This window comes from Oncorhynchus masou, chromosome 2 (assembly GCF_036934945.1).
Source record: "Oncorhynchus masou masou isolate Uvic2021 chromosome 2, UVic_Omas_1.1, whole genome shotgun sequence".
Taxonomy (NCBI): Eukaryota; Metazoa; Chordata; class Actinopteri; order Salmoniformes; family Salmonidae; genus Oncorhynchus; species Oncorhynchus masou.
The window spans coordinates 17108261-17130415 of record NC_088213.1 but is presented as its reverse complement, the minus strand read 5'-3'; the positions used below and the strand labels follow the sequence as shown (position 1 = coordinate 17130415).

The window sequence follows — 22155 nt, the reverse complement described above, 5'->3', positions numbered from 1 at the left end:
AGAAGTGTGCAGCACACACTCCGCTGATCCTATATGTTCGGTCAGGGCAGATAAGAAGGTACTTTATGGGGGCGGGGCTTCCTTCGCATAATGATTAAGCTGTCTGCGTTTTTATTGGCGCAAAACCACCAACACCTACGTGACGTGACACGAGAGGGAATTTTCAAAAACTGAAGAAGTTAATCGAACTTAAGGGGAAAGATAAAGGCAATATTAAAAATGCAAAGACCTGCGTAAGTACAATACTATTATGTAACGTTTTCATTCGTTAACTATTGTGGTTGTATTCGTAAGGAGTTTAGTAACGATAGCGAACAAGGTAGCCAGCACTTAGCATTTTAGCCTTCTAGCTAACTAAACCGGCAGATAACCTGCATTGATAACTAACTCGCCACAATGGCGTGATATCTAAGTATCATGTCAAATGTAATGTTCGCCAGTTTAGCAAGCTACTCCAACATAATGCATAGACGTTAGCCAACACAAATTGAGACGCCAGTTTGCGAGGTTGACTTGAACATGTATACTTTTCTGAAGGGTGGGCTGATTTTGTAGCCAGCAGATCCAACCCGCTTGCTTACAGCTGCGCCAGGGTCTGACAGGCTAACTGTGTAACTTAATGCACTGGGAAACAGTGCAACATGTATCGGAAAGGTACCTCAATGCAGGAATGAATAAATGCCTTGTACTCCGAATTGTCCCATTGTCCCATTATCCCAATAGTTACACCAATAAGATTGAACGGTTAGTTTTAAGTAAACTGCCGTCTGTCCTAATGCTAGCTAGTAGTAGCCACATCGGCCATTATGGAATGGCATGTCAAGTTGAACAAGAAAGGAGTTGATTGGCTGACACTGCCAGTCCAAAATGACTGCTGTGGCTTCTGCTACCTAGCATGAAAACGAAATGGACAGTTTTCGGAGATACATCTGGTGCATATAACAGAACGTGGCCAAGATGTTCAAATGTTCATACATGACCATCTGGGTCAAATAATAATAATCACAGTGGTTGTAGAGGGTGCAACAGGTCAGCACCTCAGGAGTAAATGTCGTTGGCTTTTCATAGCCGATCATTCAGAGTATCTATCACTCCAGTGTTTAATTGCTAAATTGTAATTACTTCGTCACTAGGGCCTATTTATTGTCTTACCTCCCTAATCTTCTCATTTGCACACACTGTATATATACTTTTTTCTATTGTGTTGTTGGCTGTACGTTTGTTTATTCCATGTGTAACTCTGTTTTTTGTCACACTGCTTTACAACTGCAGCCAGGATGCAGTTGTAAACTTGTTCTCAACCGGCCTACCTGGTTAAATAGAAGGCTTCAAAAAAATAATTATATATTTATTTATTTATTTATATATATATTTATTTATTTATATATATATATATTTATTTATATATATATATATATATTTATTTATTTATTTATTTATTTATTTATTTATTTATTTATATATATATATATATATATATATATATATTTATATATATATACTCTCATACTCTCTACTGCTCCTGCTGTCTCTAGAGATTTGATAACAGCAGGTCTGGGAGCAGCAGCATGACCAGGTGGACTGGGGACAAATCAAAGTTTTTATTTGTCACGTGCGCAGAATACAACCGGTGTAGACCTTACAGTGAAATGCTTACTTAGAGGCTCTAACCAATAGTGCAAAAAATGTATTGAACAATAGGTAAGTAAAGAAATAAAACAGTAAATAGACAGGCTATATGCAGTAGTGAGGCAACATACAGACACTGGTTAGTCAGGCTAATTGAGGTAGTATGTAGATATGGTTAAAGTGACTATGCATATATGATGAACAGAGAGTAGAGTACGTAAACGAGGGGTTGGTGGGTGGCGGGACACAATGCAGATAGCCCGGTTAGCCAATGTGAGGGAGCACTGGTTGGTCGGCCCAATTGAGGTAGAATGTACATGAATGTATAGTTAACGTGACTATGCATATATGATAAACAGAGTAGCAGCAGCGTAAAAAGAGGGGTTGGTGGCAAACAATGCAAATAGTCCGGGTAGCCATTTGATTACCTGTTCAGGAGTCTTATGGCTTGGGGGTAAAAACTGTTGAGAAGCCTTTTTGTCCTAGAGAACGGTCTATGGCTGGTGTCTTTGACAATTCTTAGGGCCTTCCTCAGACACAGCCTGGTGTAGAGGTCCTGGATGGCAGGCAGCTTAGCCCCAGTGATGTACTGGGCTGTACACACTACCCTCTGTAATGCCTTGCGGTCAGAGGCCGAGCAATTGCCGTACCAAGCAGTGATGCAACCAGTCAGGATGCTCTCAATGTTGCAGCTGTAGAACTTTTTTGAGGATCTCAGGACCCATGCCAAATCTTTTTAGTTTCCTGAGGGGTAATGGGCTTTGTCGTGCCCTCTTCACGACTGTCTTGGTGTGTTTGGACCATTCTAGTTTGTTGATGTCGACACCAAGGAACATGAAGCTCTCAACCTGCTCCACTACAGCCCCATCGATGAGAATGGGGACGTGCTTGGTCCTCCTTTTCCTGTAGTCCACAATAATCTCCTTAGTCTTGGTTACGTTGAGGGATAGGTTGTTATTCTGGCACCACCTGGCCAGGTCTCTGACAGCAAGGAGTCATCAGGCCAGGTAGTCCTGAGGCATGGTCCTAGGGCTCAGGTCCTCCGAGAGAGGATTAGAGAGAGTACACTTATTCAGACAGGAGAAATACTCCAGATATAACAGACTGACCCACAAACTATTGCAGCATAAATATGGGAGGCTGAGACCGGAGGGGCCGGGAGACACTGTACCCCGCGGGCTCGGCCAAACAGGCAGGATATAAGCAAGTGCGATTCGTTGCTCCAGTGCTTTTCTGTTCACCTTCGCTCCTGGGCCAGACTACACTCAGTCATAGGACCTACTGAAGAGGTGGGTCTTCAATAACGACTTCAAGGTTGAGACAGAGTCTGTGTCTCTCACAATGAATAGGCAGACCATTCCATAAAAGTGGATCTCTATAGGAGAAAGCCCTGTCTCCAGCTGTTTGCTTAGGTGTTCTAGGGACAGTAGGGAGGCCTGCATCTTGTGACCGTAGCGTACGTGTGGCAGGACCAAATCGGAAAGATAGGGAGGAGCAAGCCCATGTACTGCTTTGTAGGTTAGCAGTAAAACCTTGAAATCAGCCCTAGCCTTGACAGGAAGAGGCTTAGCACTGGAGTAATATGATCACGTTTTTTGGTTCTAGTCAGGATTCTAGCAGCTGTGTTTAGCACTAACTGAAATGTTAATCTACACATGAACCCTGTCTGACCCGAGTGCAGCTGTAAGCAAGCGGGTCGGATCTACTGTCTTATGGATTTGTAGATAATTATGTGTTAGTTATGCTAGCCATGTCTTGCTGTAGTGGGTTTTTTTTTTATTTTTTAGCCACTTTCTCCGAGTCCATCACTGTGTAAATTTTTATTTTAATTTTATTTTACCTTTATTTAACCAGGCAAGTCAGTTAAGAACAAATTCTTATTTTCAATGACAGCATAGGAACAGTGGGTCAACTGCCTGTTCAGGGGCAGAACGACAGATTTGTACCTTGTCAGCTCGGGGATTTGAACTTGCAACCTTCCGGTTACTAGTCCAACGCTCTAACCACTAGGCTACCCTGCCATAAATGTACTGTAGCTACTCAACCTCTAAATGCCCCTCATTCATTTCACAGAAAGGGCAAAACTCCACGGAGGCCACCCCTGAAGAAAACATCCCACACACAAAAAGACCCAGTTGGTGTAAGTTGGTCACTGTCAGCTGTCACCTCAATTAATAGTTACTAAAAGCAAGTTGATAATGACTAAATAATGTATACGTAGCTAATGAATAACACGTCTTACAGTATGGTGATTTTCTGTGTGCAGGTGTACTGCCGTATCCGCCCTTTAGGTGCTACAGATGAGGAGTGTTGTATTGAAATGATCAGCAGCACCACCATTCAGCTGCATGCTCCTGATGGCATCAAAGCCAACCGCAATGGGGAATACAAAGAGGTACAGGTGTAACACGGACATCACATCTCTCTCTCTATGATGCGTCTTCCTGTGTCATCTCATCATGAAGTGTTTTCTTTCATAGACCGTCTCTCTATGTCATCTTATAAGGAACGTGTTCTTTCAGACTCTCTCTATGATGTCATATCATAATGAACGTGCTTTCACAGACCGACTCTCTCTATGAGGTCATATCATAATGAACGTGCTTTCTTTCACAGACCGACTCTCTCTATGATGCCATCTCATAATGAACGTGTTCTTTCAGACTCTCTCTCTATGATGTCATATCATAATGAACGTGTTCTTTCAGACTCTCTCTATGATGTCATCTCATAATGAACGTGTTCTTTCAGACTCTCTCTCTATGATGTCATCTCATAATGAACGTGTTCTTTCAGACTCTCTCTCTATGATGTCATATCATAATGAACGTGTTCTTTCAGACTCTCTCTCTATGATGTCATCTCATAATGAACGTGTTCTTTCAGACTCTCTCTCTATGATGCCATCTCATAATGAACGTGTTCTTTCAGACTCTCTCTCTATGATGTCATCTCATAATGAACGTGCTTTCTTTCACAGACCGACTCTCTCTATGATGTCATATCATAATGAACGTGTTCTTTCAGACTCTCTCTCTATGATTTCATATCATAATGAACGTGTTCTTTCAGACTCTCTCTCTATGATGTCATATCATAATGAACGTGCTTTCTTTCAGACTCAGTACTCCTTTAAAAAAGTGTTTGGAATTCAAACCTCCCAAATAGAGTTGTTTGAGGATGTTGCCAAACCACTTGTGGATGACCTCATTCACTGCAAGAATGGTAAGTGAGCGAAACTGCTCATTTATTTTTAATAACGCATACATTTTTAAAGTATTCGGTTTCGACAGGGTGTTGAGTGTTTTTTTGTTTTTCTTTGCTGTCCATAGGATTGCTTTTCACTTACGGCGTCACAGGCAGTGGAAAGACGTTTACCATGACAGGCTCTCCTGGAGAAGGTGGTCTCCTCCCCCGCTCCCTGGACATGCTATTCAACAGCATCGGTCCATTACAGGCCAAGAGATTTGTAAGACTTATTTTCTGTCATATCTCTGGGTGTACAACTCTGTTCCTACAGAGCATCAATGTATGCTTTTGTCCTTGTCTTTTCATCAGAGATTTATACATTGAACTGAATGTGTTGGTACACTAGCCAATCAAGTGCTTGTGAGAGACTTAACTTTGAGTTGGTCATTTTATTCAACAGCAAATATGTGCAAAAAAGCTAATATTATTTTACTATTTGAATTTCAGGTTCTCCAAATGTTAAATTGAGCGCTAATCCCTATACATCTAGCTTTCAAATGTTCAATCTCGCAGGTGTTTAGGACAGATGACAAGAATGGCATGGAGATCCAAGGTCAGGTGGATGCTCTCCTGGAGAGACAGAAGAGAGAATCAAATCAACAGTCCACCATGCCCAAAACACCGTCCTCAAAGTATGCATGGGTTTTATAAGCCAAACATGTTTCCTGCACACATTTGTGATCACCCTCGGATGTAAATAGATGCTAGGTTATTGACATCTTTCATGCATTGATTTTAGTGTTTCAGAGACTATTTGGATGACATAAAGACAACCTGTTGAAATGATACTGGAAATAGCACTTTCTTGATTTGTTGAAGCTGGTTTGAGACTGAGGTTTTGTGTTGGTTCTGTCCTTAAGGCAAAAACCTGACCCAGAGTTTGCAGACATGATCAGTCCAGAGGAGGCTTGCAAATGTGAGGGAGTTGACGAGGACAGCTGCTACAGTGTGTTTGTATCCTACATAGAAATATACAATAACTACATCTACGATCTGCTGGAAGACGCACCAATAGACCCTATACGACCCAAGTAAGTCCAGGCTTTGTGTTACCAGTAGTTATGTATTTTTGTGTCATTTAATTAAAAAGATGTGTAAAGGGAGACCAGTATCATCATTCTGCCAGAGTGGTCCTACCCCACGTCTTTCCTGTCATTTATCTTCTACAGTTAATTTTAGTGTTCAGAATGCACCAGTCAATGTAAGATGTATTGTAGGTTAGCGATGTGAAGTGTTTGTTAGGCGACCCGGTGGAGGCACACCTCTACAGAACCCTGAGTTGATGTACGTGGTCAGTGTGAAACTAGCCTGGGACCACACTGATCAACTAGCTTTGTTTCACCTTTTGAAGCAGTTTCATAAATCTGGTCCCAGGCTAAGTGTATACAGTTTAAAAGTAGAAAAACATGGCAGAATTATCTAGCCATCATCCCTCCACTACATCCCCTCCCAATGTAGGGACCCTGCATGTAATGCGTATGGTACCGTCATCCCCTCCCAATCTAGAACCCTGCATGTAATGTGTATGGTATGTGGTGTTATTATATAGTATAAACATTTCAACGTGTCGTATTGCTTCTATCCCTCTGTCTCTGGTTGCCTTTGTAGAGGTAGTGTTTTCAACCTGCTGATTATCATGAGGTTGGTGTTAACACGTCCCTGAATGACGGAGTGGAAACTGATCTGTGCTGCGGCTGGGAAGCTTGACATAATGCATGTCTTTTCCCTTGACTGTTTTGAACAGTCACAACCGTTGTTTTAGCATTGTCATGTTGACTTCTTGCTTGTGGTTATAGTCTAGTTTATGTGTTGTAGGCTGTGTGGTGGTTAACCGTATTGTTGCTCTCCGCGGTTGCAGACCGCCTCAATCAAAGATTTTACGTGAGGACCAGAACCACAACATGTATGTGTCGGGATGCACAGAGGTCGAGGTGAAGTCCACAGAGGAAGCCTTCGAAGTGTTTTGGCGGGGTGAGTGGGATTTTAGTCATTTCTTTCGAAGGAAAACTCTCTTCTTCCCTCTATTAGTCCACAGTATTTGCTTCTGTCCAGGCCAAAAGAAAAGGAGGATTGCCGATACTCAGCTGAACTGTGAGTCCAGTCGCTCTCACAGTGTGTTCATTGTCAAACTGGCACAAGCTCCGCTGGACGCAGATGGAGACCACATTCTGCAGGTGACTTGAACCTTGCATCTTTATATCTTGCCGATACAGTTCTTCATATAGAAGTGATGACAAAATCCACTACCTTTTGACCCAGGGATGGAACAAGGATTTTGGGCACTGGCCAGCCAGGCTAGTACACCACATTCTTTTAGTAGCCTTGGTTTAATATCTGTGCCATGCGATATCTGAAAATACAAAATGTCTCTAACCGGGAGGCTAGTTGGGAAAATGTTCTACCAGCCTGGTGTGACCAGTACTAGCCTGGGCTCAGTGGATTGGTCTACTCTCCATCCCTGCTTTGACCTAACCTTAAGATAACAAACACAAACATCCTTTAATTACTATGTGAGCTAGCACAATATATATCTGTTGCTCCGTCACTAGTAGAAGCTGTGTTAGCTTATGTATGTTTCACTAGAAGACCCAATGCAGAGCAGGCATGCTAACAGCTATCACTGGACCACATGGACATCAACCAGTGCTAGCTCTGATAGCCTAGCCTCTGATAGCCTAGCCTGGCTGTGTTACAGGACAAGAACCAGGTGACTGTTAGCCAGCTGTGTCTGGTGGACCTGGCAGGGAGTGAACGCACCAGCAGGACTAAAGCAGAGGGCAGCCGCCTCCGGGAAGCAGGTGAGTTGACAACGTAGGACCCATTGAACAATCCTTTACTTTTCTGTTTGTCTAACAGCACCACTGACCGAGCCTGGGGACCAGTCTGTTTAGCTCACATTCTGTTTGTCTAACAGCACCACTGACCGAGCCTGGGGACCAGTCTGTTTAGCTCACATTCTGTTTGTCTAACAGCACCACTGACCGAGCCTGGGGACCAGTCTGTTTAGCTCACATTCTGTTTGTCTAACAGCACCACTGACCGAGCCTGGAGACCAGTCTGTTTAGCTCACATTCTGTTTGTCTAACAGCACCACTGACCGAGCCTGGGGACCAGTCTGTTTAGCTAACATTCTGTTTGTCTAACAGCACCACTGACCGAGCCTGGAGACCAGTCTGTTTAGCTCACATTCTGTTTGTCTAACAGCACCACTGACCTAGCCTGGGGACCAGTCTGTTTAGCTCACATTCTGTTTGTCTAACAGCACCACTGACCTAGCCTGGGGACCAGTCTGTTTAGCTCACATTCTGTTTGTCTAACAGCACCACTGACCTAGCCTGGGGACCAGTCTGTTTAGCGAACATTCTGTTTGTCTAACAGCACCACTGACCGAGCCTGGAGACCAGTCTGTTTAGCGAACATTCTGTTTGTCTAACAGCACCACTGACCGAGCCTGGAGACCAGTCTGTTTAGCTCACATTCTGTTTGTCTAACAGCACCACTGACCGAGCCTGGGGACCAGTCTGTTTAGCTCACATTCTGTTTGTCTAACAGCACCACTGACCGAGCCTGGGGACCAGTCTGTTTAGCTCACATTCTGTTTGTCTAACAGCACCACTGACCGAGCCTGGGGACCAGTCTGTTTAGCTCACATTCTGTTTGTCTAACAGCACCACTGACCTAGCCTGGGGACCAGTCTGTTTAGCATTCTGTTTGTCTAACATTCTGTTTGTTTAGCTTCTGTTTGTCTAACAGCACCACTGACCGAGCCTGGGGACCAGTCTGTTTAGCTCACATTCTGTTTGTCTAACAGCACCACTGACCGAGCCTGGGGACCAGTCTGTTTAGCTCACATTCTGTTTGTCTAACAGCACCACTGACCGAGCCTGGGGACCAGTCTGTTTAGCTCACATTCTGTTTGTCTAACAGCACCACTGACCGAGCCTGGAGACCAGTCTGTTTAGCTCACATTCTGTTTGTCTAACAGCACCACTGACCGAGCCTGGGGACCAGTCTGTTTAGCTCACATTCTGTTTGTCTAACAGCACCACTGACCGAGCCTGGGGACCAGTCTGTTTAGCGAACATTCCACTCCTTGTGCTCTGTGTCATATGCCACATGTTTAGCATGACAGGAGTGGAATCATGGCGAAACAGACTGGTACCCAGACTAGTACTGACCTACTGACAACTTCACAACATGCACCCATCTTTACCTGGCATCTCCACTCTTTCCCCAGGCAACATCAACCAGTCCCTGATGACCTTACGCACCTGTATAGAAGTCCTCAGAGAGAACCAGATGTGTGGAACAAACCGGGTTGGTCATTTTGAATGAATCTCTGTGTACTTGATAAAACTGTAGACCAGAGGAGTCAAGCACTGATATTATGTCATAAAGTATCACAATGATACTGTGTTTTTGTTTCAGATGGTTCCTTACAGAGACTCTAAAGTCACTCATCTGTTCAAGAACTATTTTGACGGTGAAGGGAAAGTCCGCATGGTTGTGTGTGTCAACCCTAAAGCCGACGACTATGAAGAAACCATGGTAACTGATCTGAGTTAGATCCTAATAACAGCCCCAAGAAACCATGGTAACTGATCTGAAATTAGATCCCAATAACAGCCCCAAGAAACCATGGTAACTGATCTGAGTTAGATCCTAATAACAGCCCTAAGAAACCATGGTAACTGATCTGAGTTAAATCCTAATAACAGCCCTAAGAAACCATGGTAACTGATCGGAGTTAAATCCTAATAACAACCCTAAGTGAGGGAAATATCAACCAGACGTAACCGTGTGTGTGTTCCTTCAGTTGGTCATGCGCTTTGCGGAGTTGACCCAGGAGGTTGAGGTGGCGCGGCCGGTGGACAGGCCCATTTGCAGCCTGGCGGCGGGGCGGAGACACCGGAACCAGGCCTTCAGAGATGAGTTGTCACGACGCCAGGAGGAGCGCCCTGGGGGATCCAACAACACCGGTATGTACACACACATAATCACACACAGAGAGAGAGAGATAGAGCTAGATATATATAGATATATATAATCTCTAGCTAGCTAGCTACAAAGCAGGAGGGCTTTCACATCTCATTTTAAAGCATCTGATTGTACATGGGTCATGTTAGAACCGTCCAATGTGACCACCACCTCAGCCAGCACTAATGTTAAGTCAAGTTAATCTGTTCTTCACTGATCTTCCAGAGGATGGCTCGGTGCTGAACCAGCTCCTGGACAGCCTGCCAGCCCTGCCTGCCTGTGAGTTGGTGGACCCCACCGATGAGCAGATCCTGCCCCGCCTCATAGAGGTGCTGGAGAGGAGGCACCGCATCCGCCAGATGATCACTGAGCAGTACACCAGAACTGGTACGGACCAGGCCACTATAGACATAATTAAGGGTATTTTGTCAGTACAGGACCTCTATTTATTTTAAATGTATGGACTGTAGTTGTCTGTTAATGTTCTGTATTATGTCATGTTCTGTGTTGACTGCAGGAAGAGTAGCTGCTGCTTCAGCAACGTCTTAAGGGGATCCTAATAAAATACTACGGGCTTTAGAGCTGCACATTTAGTCTCCTATCGTTTGAAATGTCATAGACATCCTCTATTTAAATTCATCATTGTCTTTTGATGTTCATCTGGCTTTTCTTAGGGCATGTTTTGATATACATAAATGTTTAGTTAGTGTAAACATATTGTCTACCTTTAGTGGACAAGATTAAAGTTAAATTTGTACCAATGGATTAATTTCCATTCCTTTTCCCCTTACCAACAGCCCACACGCTGAAATCCATGCTCCAGGAGTTTGATGGCCATCTGATGGCCAAGGAGAACTTTATCCATGAACAGCGGGGTAAACTAGGGGAGAAGGACAAGATCATGTTCAACCAGAAGAATGAGATGGATCGGCTGGAGAAGAAATCCAAAATGCTGGAATACAAGGTGAAGTGGCAGTCCTCCCTCTCTCTTCTCTCTCCCTCCCCGCCTCGTTCTCTCCTCAGCTACATTTTTATATCACTGAAACCCATTCATTCGTACATCCTAATTGAACTCATTTCAAAATGATCCAGAACTTTTTACATACCTTTATTGCCTTATGCCCACCCCTCTCAGATTGACATTCTTCAGAAGACCACCAATATCTATGAGGGGGACAAGCGGTCGCTGCAGCAGGAGCTGGAGAGCCGTGAGCAGAGGCTGCAGCGGGAGCTGTCGGAGAGGAAGCGCATGGAGGCACGCATGCAGGGCATGGTGTCTGACACCAAACACCAGTGGGAGAAGGAGTGTGTAAGTGGAGTGTTACCCTCCTCCCCTCAACCCTCCCTCCACTCACTCAGCCCTCCTTCACTCTTTCAATAGATCTGGTCACTAAGCTGCTAACTAACCCCAGACTGTGAGGGGGGTCCCTCAGCTGCTAACTAACCCCAGACTGTAAGGGGGGTCCCTCAGCTGCTAACTAACCCCAGACTGTAAGGGGGGTCCCTCAGCTGCTAACTAACCCCAGACTGTAAGGGGGTCCCTCAGCTGCTAAGACTAACTAACCCCAGACTGTAAGGGGGGGGTCCCTCAGCTGCTAACTAACCCCCCAGACTGTAAGGGGGTCCCCCCAGACTGTAAGGGGGGTCCCTCAGCTGCTAACTAACCCCAGACTGTAAGGGGGGTCCCTCAGCTGCTAACTAACCCCAGACTGTCCTCAGCTGCTAACTAACCCCAGACTGTAAGGGGGGTCCCTCAGCTGCTAACTAACCCCAGACTGTAAGGGGGGTCCCTCAGCTGCTAACTAACCCCAGACTGTAAGGGGGGTCCCTCAGCTGCTAACTAACCCCAGACTAACTATCCCCAGACTGTAAGGGGGGTCCCTCAGCTGCTAACTAACCCCAGACTAACTATCCCCAGACTGTAAGGGGGGTCCCTCAGCTGCTAACTAACCCCAGACTGTAAGGGGGGTCCCTCAGCTGCTAACTAACCCCAGACTGTAAGGGGGGTCCCTCAGCTGCTAACTATCCCCAGACTGTAAGGGGGTCACTAACCCCAGACTGTGAGGGGGGTCCCTCAGCTGCTAACTAACCCCAGACTGTAAGGGGGGTCCCTCAGCTGCTAACTATCCCCAGACTGTAAGGGGGTCCCTCAGCTGCTAACTAACCCCAGACTGTGAGGGGGGTCCCTCAGCTGCTAACTAACCCCAGACTGTGAGGGGGTCACTCAGCTGCTAACTAACCCCAGACTGTAAGGGGGGTCCCTCAGCTGCTAACTAACCCCAGACTGTAAGGGGGTCCCTCAGCTGCTAACTACCCCAGACTGTAACTAACCCCAGACTGTGGGGGGTCCCTCAGCTGCTAACTAACCCCAGACTGTAAGGGGGGTCCCCCCAGACTGTGAGGGGGTCAGCTGCTAACTAACCCCAGACTGTAAGCTGCTAACTAACCCCAGACTGTACTCCCTCACTGCTAACCCCCAGACTGTAAGGGGGTCCCTCAGCTGCTAACTAACCCCAGACTGTAGGGGGTCCCTCCCCAGCTAACTAACCCCCCCAGACTGTCCCTCAGCTGCTAACTAACCCCAGGGGGGGGGGTCCCTCAGCTGCTAACTAACCCCAGACTGTGGGGGGGGTCCCTCAGCTCAACTAACTAACTAACCCCAGACTGTAAGGGGGGTCCCTCAGCTGCTAACTAACCCCAGACTGTAGTCCCTCAGCTGCTAACTAACCCCAGACTGTGGGGGGTCCCTCAGCTGCTAACTAACCCCAGACTGTAGTTCAGTGCTACCCCAGACTGTAACCCTCAGCTAACCCCCAGACTGGGGGGGTCATTTTGTTGAAGTTTTTGTTGAAGTTGTGTAGTTAACATTGGTCTTCCTCTTGCTACCTCAGGAGCGCCGTGTGAACGCCAAGCAGCTGGAGATGCAGAACAAGCTGTGGGTGAAGGATGAGAAGCTGAAGCAGCTGAAGGCCATCGTATCAGAGAGCAACAACAGCGCCACCTCAGAGCAGCAGCGTCCCCCACCACCCCCAGACAAGCCCCAGAGGAACTCCCGGGAGAAGGACCATCCTCGCGCCCCTGAGAAGAGATCTCGCTCGCCACTGCCCGTGAGTTGTTACTGCCTCTCTTTCTCCCGCTCGCATCTCTCCGTCTCCCCCTCGCTCTGTCATTCTCTCTCCATCTAGAAATGATTGATTTGACGTTATTGTAATGGATATTGACTGTGGAACTATTCTAATGTTGATGGACTGTTGTGTTGCATGGTGGGTTGAAGATGTATGAGTCTGTCTATTAAGCAGGTGTTGTGTCATCAGACCACATGTACTATTACTCTGCTGTCTCACTGTTACTGGCCACCTGCATGTGTTGTCCTCTGTTTCACGCTACTGACATTTGTGACATTACAGTGTTTCGATAGAAACTTGTATGCTGTAGAACAGATATGATTTGTCTGTCATGTAGAATAGGGCATCGTGTTGGTTCTATTTGTTACAATGTTATCTACAACGTTGTGAATACACTGTTGGAGATGCCATGCCTTCATATAATACTCCCAGACTTCCCTCCTGCTACCACCCCCAGGTCAGCACAGCTCAGTGCCACCCCCTCCCACCCTCCTCCTCTGCTGCTAGTCTCTCAGTAGCCTCCGTCATCTCTGAGTGGGAGCAGAGGTTCCCCATAGGTAGGGACCCCCCCGGGACACCCGGTGCGTACGGAACAGCGACCCCATACGGAAGCAGCAGTGTGGGCCGCAGGAGAGGCCAGCGATGGGCCCCTGAGACAGAGGCTCCGGGCCCCAGCCACACACATGGGCGAGACCTAGAGTCAAGCTCAAGGGTTAGTGTGTGTTAGAATTTCACTCTAAGGGACTGGTTTCCCAGACAAAGATGAAGCAATAGTCCTGCGTTTGGCTTAATCTGTGTCTTGGAAATCAGGAGGTAAACTTTAAGTAGCTGGATCTGCCGTGCTTGTAAACCCGGATAGAACTACACCCTAGACCCGGGTAGAACTAGACCCGGATAGAACTGCACTCTAGACCAGGATAGAACTGCACCCTAGACCCGGATAGAACTAGACCTGGATAGAACTACACCCTAGACCCGGATAGAACTAGACCTGGATAGAACTACACCCTAGACCCGGATAGAACTAGACCTGGATAGAACTAGACCCGGATAGAACTACACCCTAGACCCGGATAGAACTGTAGCTGCTTGGTTTGTATACTTACCTACTATACATGTGCTAGCTATTAGGACCAGGCTGATACCAGTATCGATACTCGTTAGTGTCATGGCAAGAAAACAAAACACAATATTACCATATAGCAGGTTTTTAAAGGCCCGAAGAGTTTGGTCTGTTTCGTGTTTTAATTTTTGCCATGGAAACAAAAAATTGTGACGCTGGTATCATCACAGTAGTTAGTTCTGCTATGCTTGTAGTCCTATAGCCTTTAATCTGTGTGTTCGTATGTGTGTAGCTGTACCGTAGCTAGTTCCGCTAAGCTTGTAGATCCTTAAACAATCACCCTGCAGAATTGCATCAATAGCTGCTTGATGTGTGTTTGGTTGTCTGTAATGGTCACCACAGGACTGATAACCAGGGTGTCCTCTCATCACATTTATCATCACCATTCTCCTCCCATGTTATGTTACCATGTCCCCTAGTGCAGGCTGTATTATCTACAGTAGGTAACATTTTTCAGCACTTTCACATATACAATATTCACACATCTCCTCAGACTATTTGCGTACCCCAGGAAGAGTAGCTGCTTAAGCTAACGGGGATCCTAATCAACTACCAAGTACGAATAATACTCTTATGAAACAATCCATTCATAATGCTATAGATTGCTGCTGTAAAACTCATATCTAACCTGGTTTCAATCATAATGTTGGTAGCTAATGTGTATATACAGTGGCAAGAGAAAGTATGTGAAATACATGGATTTCTGCATAAATTGATCATATATACAACCGTCTGCTTTAACAAACAATTATACTTTTCATTGAACACACTGTAAACATTCACAGTGCAGGGTGGGAAAGGTTGTGATCCCTTGGATTTAATAACGGGTTGACCCTCCTTTGTCAGCAATAACCTCAGCCAAATGTTTTCTGTAGTTGCGGATCAGACCTGCACAACTGTCAGGAGGAATTTTGGAACATTCCTCTTCACAAAACTGTTTCAGTTCAGCAATCCTCTTGTGATGTCTGGTGTCAACCGCTCTCTTGAGGTCATGCCACAGCATCTCAATCAGGTTGAGGTCAGGACTCTGACTGGGCCAGACCAGAAGGTGTATTTTCTTCTGTTGAAGCCATTCTGTTGTTGATTTACTTCTGTTTTGGGTCGTTGTCCTGTTGCATCACCCAACTTTTGTTGAGCTTCAATTGGCGGACAGACAGCCTAACATTCTCCTGCAACAAGTCTGGATAACTTGTCCATTGTTCTGTCTGATAGCAAGCTGTCCAGGCCCTGAGGCAGCAAAGCAGGCCCAAACCATGAGGCTCCCTCCACCATACTTTACAGTTGGGATGAGGATTTTCATGTTGCTGTGCATATTTTGTTCTCCACACATAGTGTTGCGTGTTCCTTCCAAACAACTTTAGTTTCATCTGTCCACAGAATATTTTGCCAGTAGCGCTGTGGAACATCCAGGAACTCTCTTGGACTCGGCAGATGTTAGCATGTTCCAGAGATTTCTGGAAGTCTTTAGCCGACACTCTAGGATTCTTCTTAACCTCATTGAGCATTCTGCACTGTGCTCTTGCAGTCATCTTTGCAGGGCTGCCACTCCTAGGGAGAGTAGCAACAGTGCTGAACTTTCTCCATTTATAGACCTTTTGTCTTACCGTGGACTGGTGAACATCAAGGCTTTTAGAGATGCGTTTGTAACCATTTCCAGCTTTATGCAAGTCAACAATTCTTAATCTTAGGTATTCTGAGATCTCTTTAATTTGAGGCATGGTTCACATCAGGCAATGTTTCTTCTGAATAGCAAACTCAATTTAAAAAAAAAAAAAAACTTTTTTTTTTTTATAGGGCAAGGCAGCTCTAACCAACATCTCATTGATTGGACTCCAGGTTGGCTGACTCCAATTTAGCTTTTGGAGAAGTCATTAGCCTTGGGGTTCACACATTTTTTTCCAACCTACACTGAATGTTTAAATGATGTATTCAATATAGACAAGAACAAAACAATAGTTATTAGTTTAAGCACACTGTCTATTGTTGTGACTTAGATGATCAGATCAAATTTGAAAACCAATTAATGCAGAAATCCAGGTAATTCCAAAGGGTTAACCTACTTGCCACTGTATATTGACTTACAGCATACTTGTCATTGGTCTTCTATTAGCCAAGCTTACAGGAAGGGTTTTAGAAAATTGTCTTCATCATATCTTTTATTTGAACCTTCACAGCATAGAGGATTGTCCAATTATACATGTTAACCAAACCACCTCAAACTATACTGTGTTTAAACCATGGGCTTTATGTTCTGCCAGCCCACTCTACCCACACTAACGCCTGTGTTCTGCCAGCCCACTCTACCCACCACTAACGCCTGTGTTCTGCCAGCCCACTCTACCCCCACTAACGCCTGTGTTCTGCCAGCCCACTCTACCCCCACTAACGCCTGTGTTCTGCCAGCCCACTCTACCCCCACTAACGCCTGCCGCCGGTCCGCCATAGACGCTGCTACTACTAACCCGATGGCCCTTAACACCACCGGTCAATAATCCCCAGATGTGTCTTTTCCTCCCTGTTTTAAATGGGACCCACCAGACCACGGGGCCACCGACTCGCCCGCAGCACAGACGCTCCCACTCAGCGGGTGGGCAGCGATGGGTAGATCACAAACCACTCTCTAATTTGGATTTAGATACGGTCATGCAGCCAATCATACCCAATGCAATCAAAGTGTCAGCGGCCAGCGAGAAAGCTCTGTCTAAATGCAGCAAGTATGTTCTCACGCATCAGGAGCTTGCCTCCGATGGGGAGATTCAGACCAAACTGATCAAGGTAAAAAAAAAAAAAAAAAATCCCTCAATTGGTGTCTCTTTTTTTGTTTGTCTCATATTTTAGACTTTTTCACCTTCTTGGTTTGAATCTTTCCGACTACTATTGAATGATCTGGCTACCTGAACAATGAGTCGTAGTAATAATGTTTCAAACAGAAATAGAGATTTGTACTTCTACAACCATATACCTGAACAATGAGTCGTAGTAATATTGTTTCAAACAGAAATAGAGATTTGTACTTCTACAACCATATACAGTGCATTCGGAAAGTGTTCAGACCCTTTGACTTTTTCCACATTTTGTTATGTTACAACCTTATTCAAAAATAAATGAAATACAGTGCCTTGCGAAAGTATTCGGCCCCCTTGAACTTTGCGACCTTTTGCCACATTTCAGGCTTCAAACATAAAGATATAAAACTGTATTTTTTTTGTGAAGAATCATCAACAAGAGGGACACAATCATGAAGTGGAACGACATTTATTGGATATTTCAAACCTTTTTTAACAAATCAAAAACTGAAAAATTGGGCGTGCAAAATTATTCCGCCCCTTTACTTTTAGTGCAGCAAACTCTCTCCAGAAGTTCAGTGAGGATCTCTGAATGATCCAATGTTGACCTAAATGACTAATGATGATAAATACAATCCACCTGTGTGTAATCAATTCTCCATATAAATGCACCTGAAGCGATAATATTGAAATGGAAGGAGTATCAAAACTGATCATAGCAGAGGCCCATGATCACTATGAACTGCAGCTGCTGAGGTGGGAGACCCAGTCGTATATTGCACAAATCTGGTCTTTATGGAAGAGTTCAGTTTGGCTACCCCGATTGCTCAGTTTGAAAAAAATGTTCCAAACATTCACAGCACTGTGATAGTCTCAGAGGTCCGTTAAAAGCGCAGAGAGCAGTCTTGTAGCAAAGGGTCTGAATACTTATTTAAAATGTAATAAACTGTTCTTTGTCATTATGGGGTATTGTGTATAGATGTAGTTTTTATTTCTTAATCCATTTTAGAATAAGGCTGTAACAAAATGTGGGAAAAGTTGTGAGGTCTGAATACTTACCGAATGCACTGTACCTGATTTACCTGTGGAGGGGAATGCATTTGTATCCCTCACTTTGAGTCTCTGCGTGGCATATCTCTTAATCTGATAGTTGTCTACCTCTTCAGGGAGACGTGTTCAGAACGAGAGGTGGAGGACAAGCCGTGCAGTTCACAGACATCGAAACGCTTCGACAGAATACCCAACTGTTCCAAGGTATGCCCATTGGCTAACCCATCAGTTATTATGCAGACACTTTGCCAGATTGTGTGTAGCGTTGCAAAATTCTGGTAACTTTCCCAGCATTTCTAGGTTTCCAGAAATCCTGTTTGCATGATTCTGTATTTTGTGCTTATTTCCAGGAATATTCCAAGTGGTATTTCTGGAAAACTTTTGCAACCCTATCGGAAATCATCTTCTGTTGAGATGAGGACATGTCTCCTCTTGTTGAAATAATAGGTGTCTGTGTTTTTAGTGTAGGTCATTCAGAGTCCTGATGTGAATATTTTCTGTTCCATGAAGTCGTAAGAGGAGGTCATCGGGAGACGGGCCAGGACAACATGATGGGAACAAGGTGGACTGGAACGACAGAGAGAACAGGGTAAGCTGTCCCCACTACTGTCTAGCACTCATTCACCTCGGCTGGAGTGAAATGGCTATTAGGCTTTGTAATGATACCTGCTCATAAAGGTATCAAATGTTTTCTCCCAACAGGCACCAGTGGCAAGCACAAGCTCAGCTCTTGGTCTCCAGAATGGCTATCAGAAGTGAGAATTTATATCACATTCCAGTAGGGATTTTGACTGACAACATTGCATGTTTTCATAGTATTGACTAATCAAATGCTGATGACAAATTACACTTCTTTTCTCCATCCCTTTCAGACGCAGGAAGTAGGAACTGGACAGATCATCTTTTTCTATGCTGGAATTGTCTTGTGCATTGGACTAGTGAACTTACCATCACTTTAAACTATGCATCTTGTTTTTTAAAGTCAAGCTTTTTATAGAACTGTTTTTCTAGACAAGTGATGATCAAGACCTGAGTTGTATTTAATCATGACCGTCGCTTAAAAGGGACATTTTCAATGAGGTTTGTATTAGATGATTTAGAGAACTTGTTCTCTTATCACATTGAATCGAGTGTCATTGTATAGCTTTCCACCTTCACCTATGAAACTTTCCTTCACTGTTTTTTTCACACCCAAAGACTATTTAGATGACAAAATGTAACTTCTTTTTTCCTCTCAGTTTCAAGGCACTTGTTGTTGTATAGACCTATATTCACACACATAATCTGCAGAAAATCAATGGTAGGAGGCTGCTAGGTCAACAACCCCAATTATATACTTTGCTAAAGCCTGCCGGTCAGTCTCTGTCTGACTGCAAATACATGTATTTTTGAAGGAATGTACTATTTAAAAACTGGAAAAAAAATAAATCAAGAAATGAGAATTATCTTTAACCACCTTGTTTATATTACTGTATAACCATGTGAATGGCAGGTCTTGCTTTGGAGGTAGATGTAGCGCTGCAGGCCCCAAACATAATCAATTGAAACCAGTTGGCATCCAAAAAGATTTGGTGTGACGACATGAGTACCAATCTATCAAATGCATTTTATTAAGGTCTTTTTTTTTTAAGTCAGCAGTTATGTTAGAGGAAACAGTGTTACACTCTCCCTAATGTCCTAACCCAACCTTCCCCCATCTTAACAGCGCTACTGCCAGACTCCTGTCTGAATAACTGCTGACCTTGTAGTTCACATCCACTTATATTTGCCCCAGCCAGGCGGCCACGGGCACCAGCCTTTTTTAAATGGAATGGATCGCTGTAAGACTTTGCTAAGCACGCAGTATGCTGTGCTAACAAACTGACATTTTTATGTGGCTGACACTGTTTGCTTGACATTCTTTGGTCTGTTGACAGTTGATGAGAAATGCCAAACAGAAGCGCTCACTAGCAAGTCTGTATAGTTTGTGGGGCCCCTGCTAAAGTCTTGTGCACTGCAGATGCTCTGCTAGTCTCCTGGTCAGGTTACATTCCACCAGCATGTTGCCAATGGTCCTGGGCATATTTACTATATCTGGCTGCTTTTGGACTGTCAATGGGTTGAAACATCTTTCTTGTGGGAAGAACATATGCAATGATTGGTTTTGTGTACAATTGCCATCCAGCGTGCAGTATGAATGTGGGAGAGATGAAAGGCAGACAGTGTTGTTGTTGCCTGATTTCACTTCTCTGTATGCTGAGTCATTTCACTAAGCCTCAGAAGTATTTGTGAACCTGGCCCATCAGACGTTCCATGTAGGCTCGCTGATATGTGTGTGTGTGTGTGTGTGTGTATAATTGGAGCTAAAGGTCAAATTCCATCACACAATTAGAACACATTTTTAATGTTCATTTATATTTTAAGATACATTTTATATATGTGTCTTTCATCTATAATGTTGCATGACTTACTTTAGCCGTATAATGTAATGACTCAAACGCATTACTGTTTGCCGCACACCGATGAGCGCTTTACAGGGAATTCCTGTAATAATCATTACTAACAGCAGGTGGCAGCAGATACTGTACATTTTTTTTAACTGGCCTTTTTATACTGGCACTTATTTTGTGACTGGCCATATGGCACCACAGGTTATTCTGATTTGGAGAGTTGTCTGCTGGTAGCCATGGTAACCATGGTCGGGCTGGACAGTTGTGGTTCTGGACAATGTAGATTGGTTGGTGTTGACGCAAAGGTTTGATCCTGTAGTTCCTCACAGACTGCATCCTTACCAGACACATTGGACATGAGCGTATACATGTGTTTCCATGCCAACAAACGGTCACGTGAATATGTAATAATTACCGCATGCCCTAACGGAGCATACTAGAGTGCTCCATTTCCCCTCTCTTGTTATATTTTAACTGTGCATACTAGTGCTCCGTTTCCTCTGTCTTGTTATATTTAGGAGCCTTTCAGATCTCATTGCCTGTGAGTGACTCATTGTGCTGCAGAGAATATGGATGACAGTCTTGACACATTTGACAAGTTGGACTGTGAGTCCATGCCGTCAGCCACGGCCGTTGACTTTGGACAGCTCCAGATATCCTAGGCTCCTCTGCTTCACTGGGCTCGTTTCATAGTGAACGCTTGGTCGGAGGCGAGATCCGTGCACACTGCACTGCTGAATTGCTCTTCTGCTTGGATGAGGCCCGTCGTCTTTCGCCAAAACCGCTGCGTTATCACTTCATCGTAAACGAAGCGCGAGGAAATGTAAGTTAATAGGCAATGTGCACTTAGCAAATCGACTCCGGAGTATGATTTCTTGCTGGAGTGACGGGGGACTGAGTTTATCAAGTTCACTTTCCCCAGCCACTTACCTTATTCAGAGTTTTAATTTAATTTTACCTTTTATTTTTAAGCAGGGAGTCACCATTGAGACCAGGGTCTCTTTCACAAGGGAATCCTGCATATACAATTTCATAAGACAAATGAAACACTATATAAAATACAGCACAACACATAAAATAAACAATTACTTTCCTAAGTAAGGTGGTCCCCAATCAATGTGTTTTTATTACCAGAGCATTCAATTGTAATGTGTGTTGTAGTTGGTTCCAGCAATGAGGCGCTTTTAAGCTAAAAGCCATTTAACCTGGTTCGACAGAAAAGTTCACTGTACAAACTGCTTCCTGCTATCTAGGGAGAGGCAAGATGTATTTTTAAAAAGCCCAAATCTTAGCTTTTTAACTAGCTCACCCATGTTTGTTTTTTTTGTCAATCCAAATGCCTAGATATTTAAAGGCGAGAACCCGATCGGCAAGAACCATCCAATGTGGTCCATCTGAAACATTTTTGTGATCATTAGAGAACAACATCCAGTGGGGCAAAAAAAGTATTTAGTCATCCACCAATTGTGCAAGTTCTCCCACTTAAAAAGATGAGAGGCCTGTAATTTATCGTAGGTACACTTCAACTATGACAGACAAAATGAGAGAGAAAAAATCCAGAAAATCACATTGTAGGATTTTTAATGAATTTATTTGCAAATTATGGTGGAAAATAAACTTTTGTTATTGACCAAATACTTATCTCAATACTTTGTTATATACCCTTTGTTGGCAGAGGTCAAAAGTTTTCTGTAAGTCTTCACAAGGTTTTTACACACTGTTGCTGTTTTTTTGGCCCATTCCTCCATGAAGATCTCCTCTAGCGCAGTGATGTTTTGGAGCTGTTG

General features: G+C 44.3%; 1 protein-coding gene across 4 annotated transcripts; it reads left to right on the top strand.

Annotated features, from left to right (window-relative positions):
- Positions 1 to 124: 124 nt before the first annotated feature.
- On the top strand, positions 125 to 19391 carry LOC135556053 (kinesin-like protein KIF23). Of its 4 annotated transcripts, XM_064988965.1 has the most exons (24): positions 125 to 233; positions 3703 to 3769; positions 3896 to 4024; positions 4749 to 4854; positions 4962 to 5098; positions 5392 to 5510; positions 5739 to 5909; positions 6737 to 6849; positions 6931 to 7052; positions 7574 to 7676; positions 9116 to 9195; positions 9307 to 9426; positions 9695 to 9857; positions 10081 to 10242; positions 10653 to 10819; positions 10991 to 11164; positions 12747 to 12962; positions 13438 to 13692; positions 16642 to 16878; positions 18056 to 18135; positions 18231 to 18239; positions 18450 to 18528; positions 18642 to 18694; positions 18812 to 18914. In XM_064988965.1, the coding sequence occupies exons 1-24, from the start codon at positions 220 to 222 to the stop codon at positions 18822 to 18824; spliced, it is 2889 nt and encodes a 962-aa protein (XP_064845037.1). In that variant the 5' UTR covers positions 125 to 219; the 3' UTR covers positions 18825 to 18914. The 4 variants fall into 4 exon arrangements, with proteins under 4 accessions (XP_064845037.1, XP_064845013.1, XP_064845021.1 ...); XM_064988941.1 differs by lacking the exon at positions 18231 to 18239 and having other exon boundaries at positions 18056 to 18143; positions 18812 to 19391; XM_064988949.1 differs by lacking the exons at positions 13438 to 13692; positions 18231 to 18239 and having other exon boundaries at positions 18056 to 18143; positions 18812 to 19391.
- Positions 19392 to 22155: the final 2764 nt, after the last annotated feature.

Coding starts and splice junctions, on each gene's coding strand:
- LOC135556053 (XM_064988941.1), top strand. Junction 5,511..5,738: donor CCCAAAACACCGTCCTCAAA/GTATGCATGGGT, acceptor TCTGTCCTTAAG/GCAAAAACCTGACCCAGAGT. Junction 10,243..10,652: donor TGAGCAGTACACCAGAACTG/GTACGGACCAGG, acceptor CCTTACCAACAG/CCCACACGCTGAAATCCATG.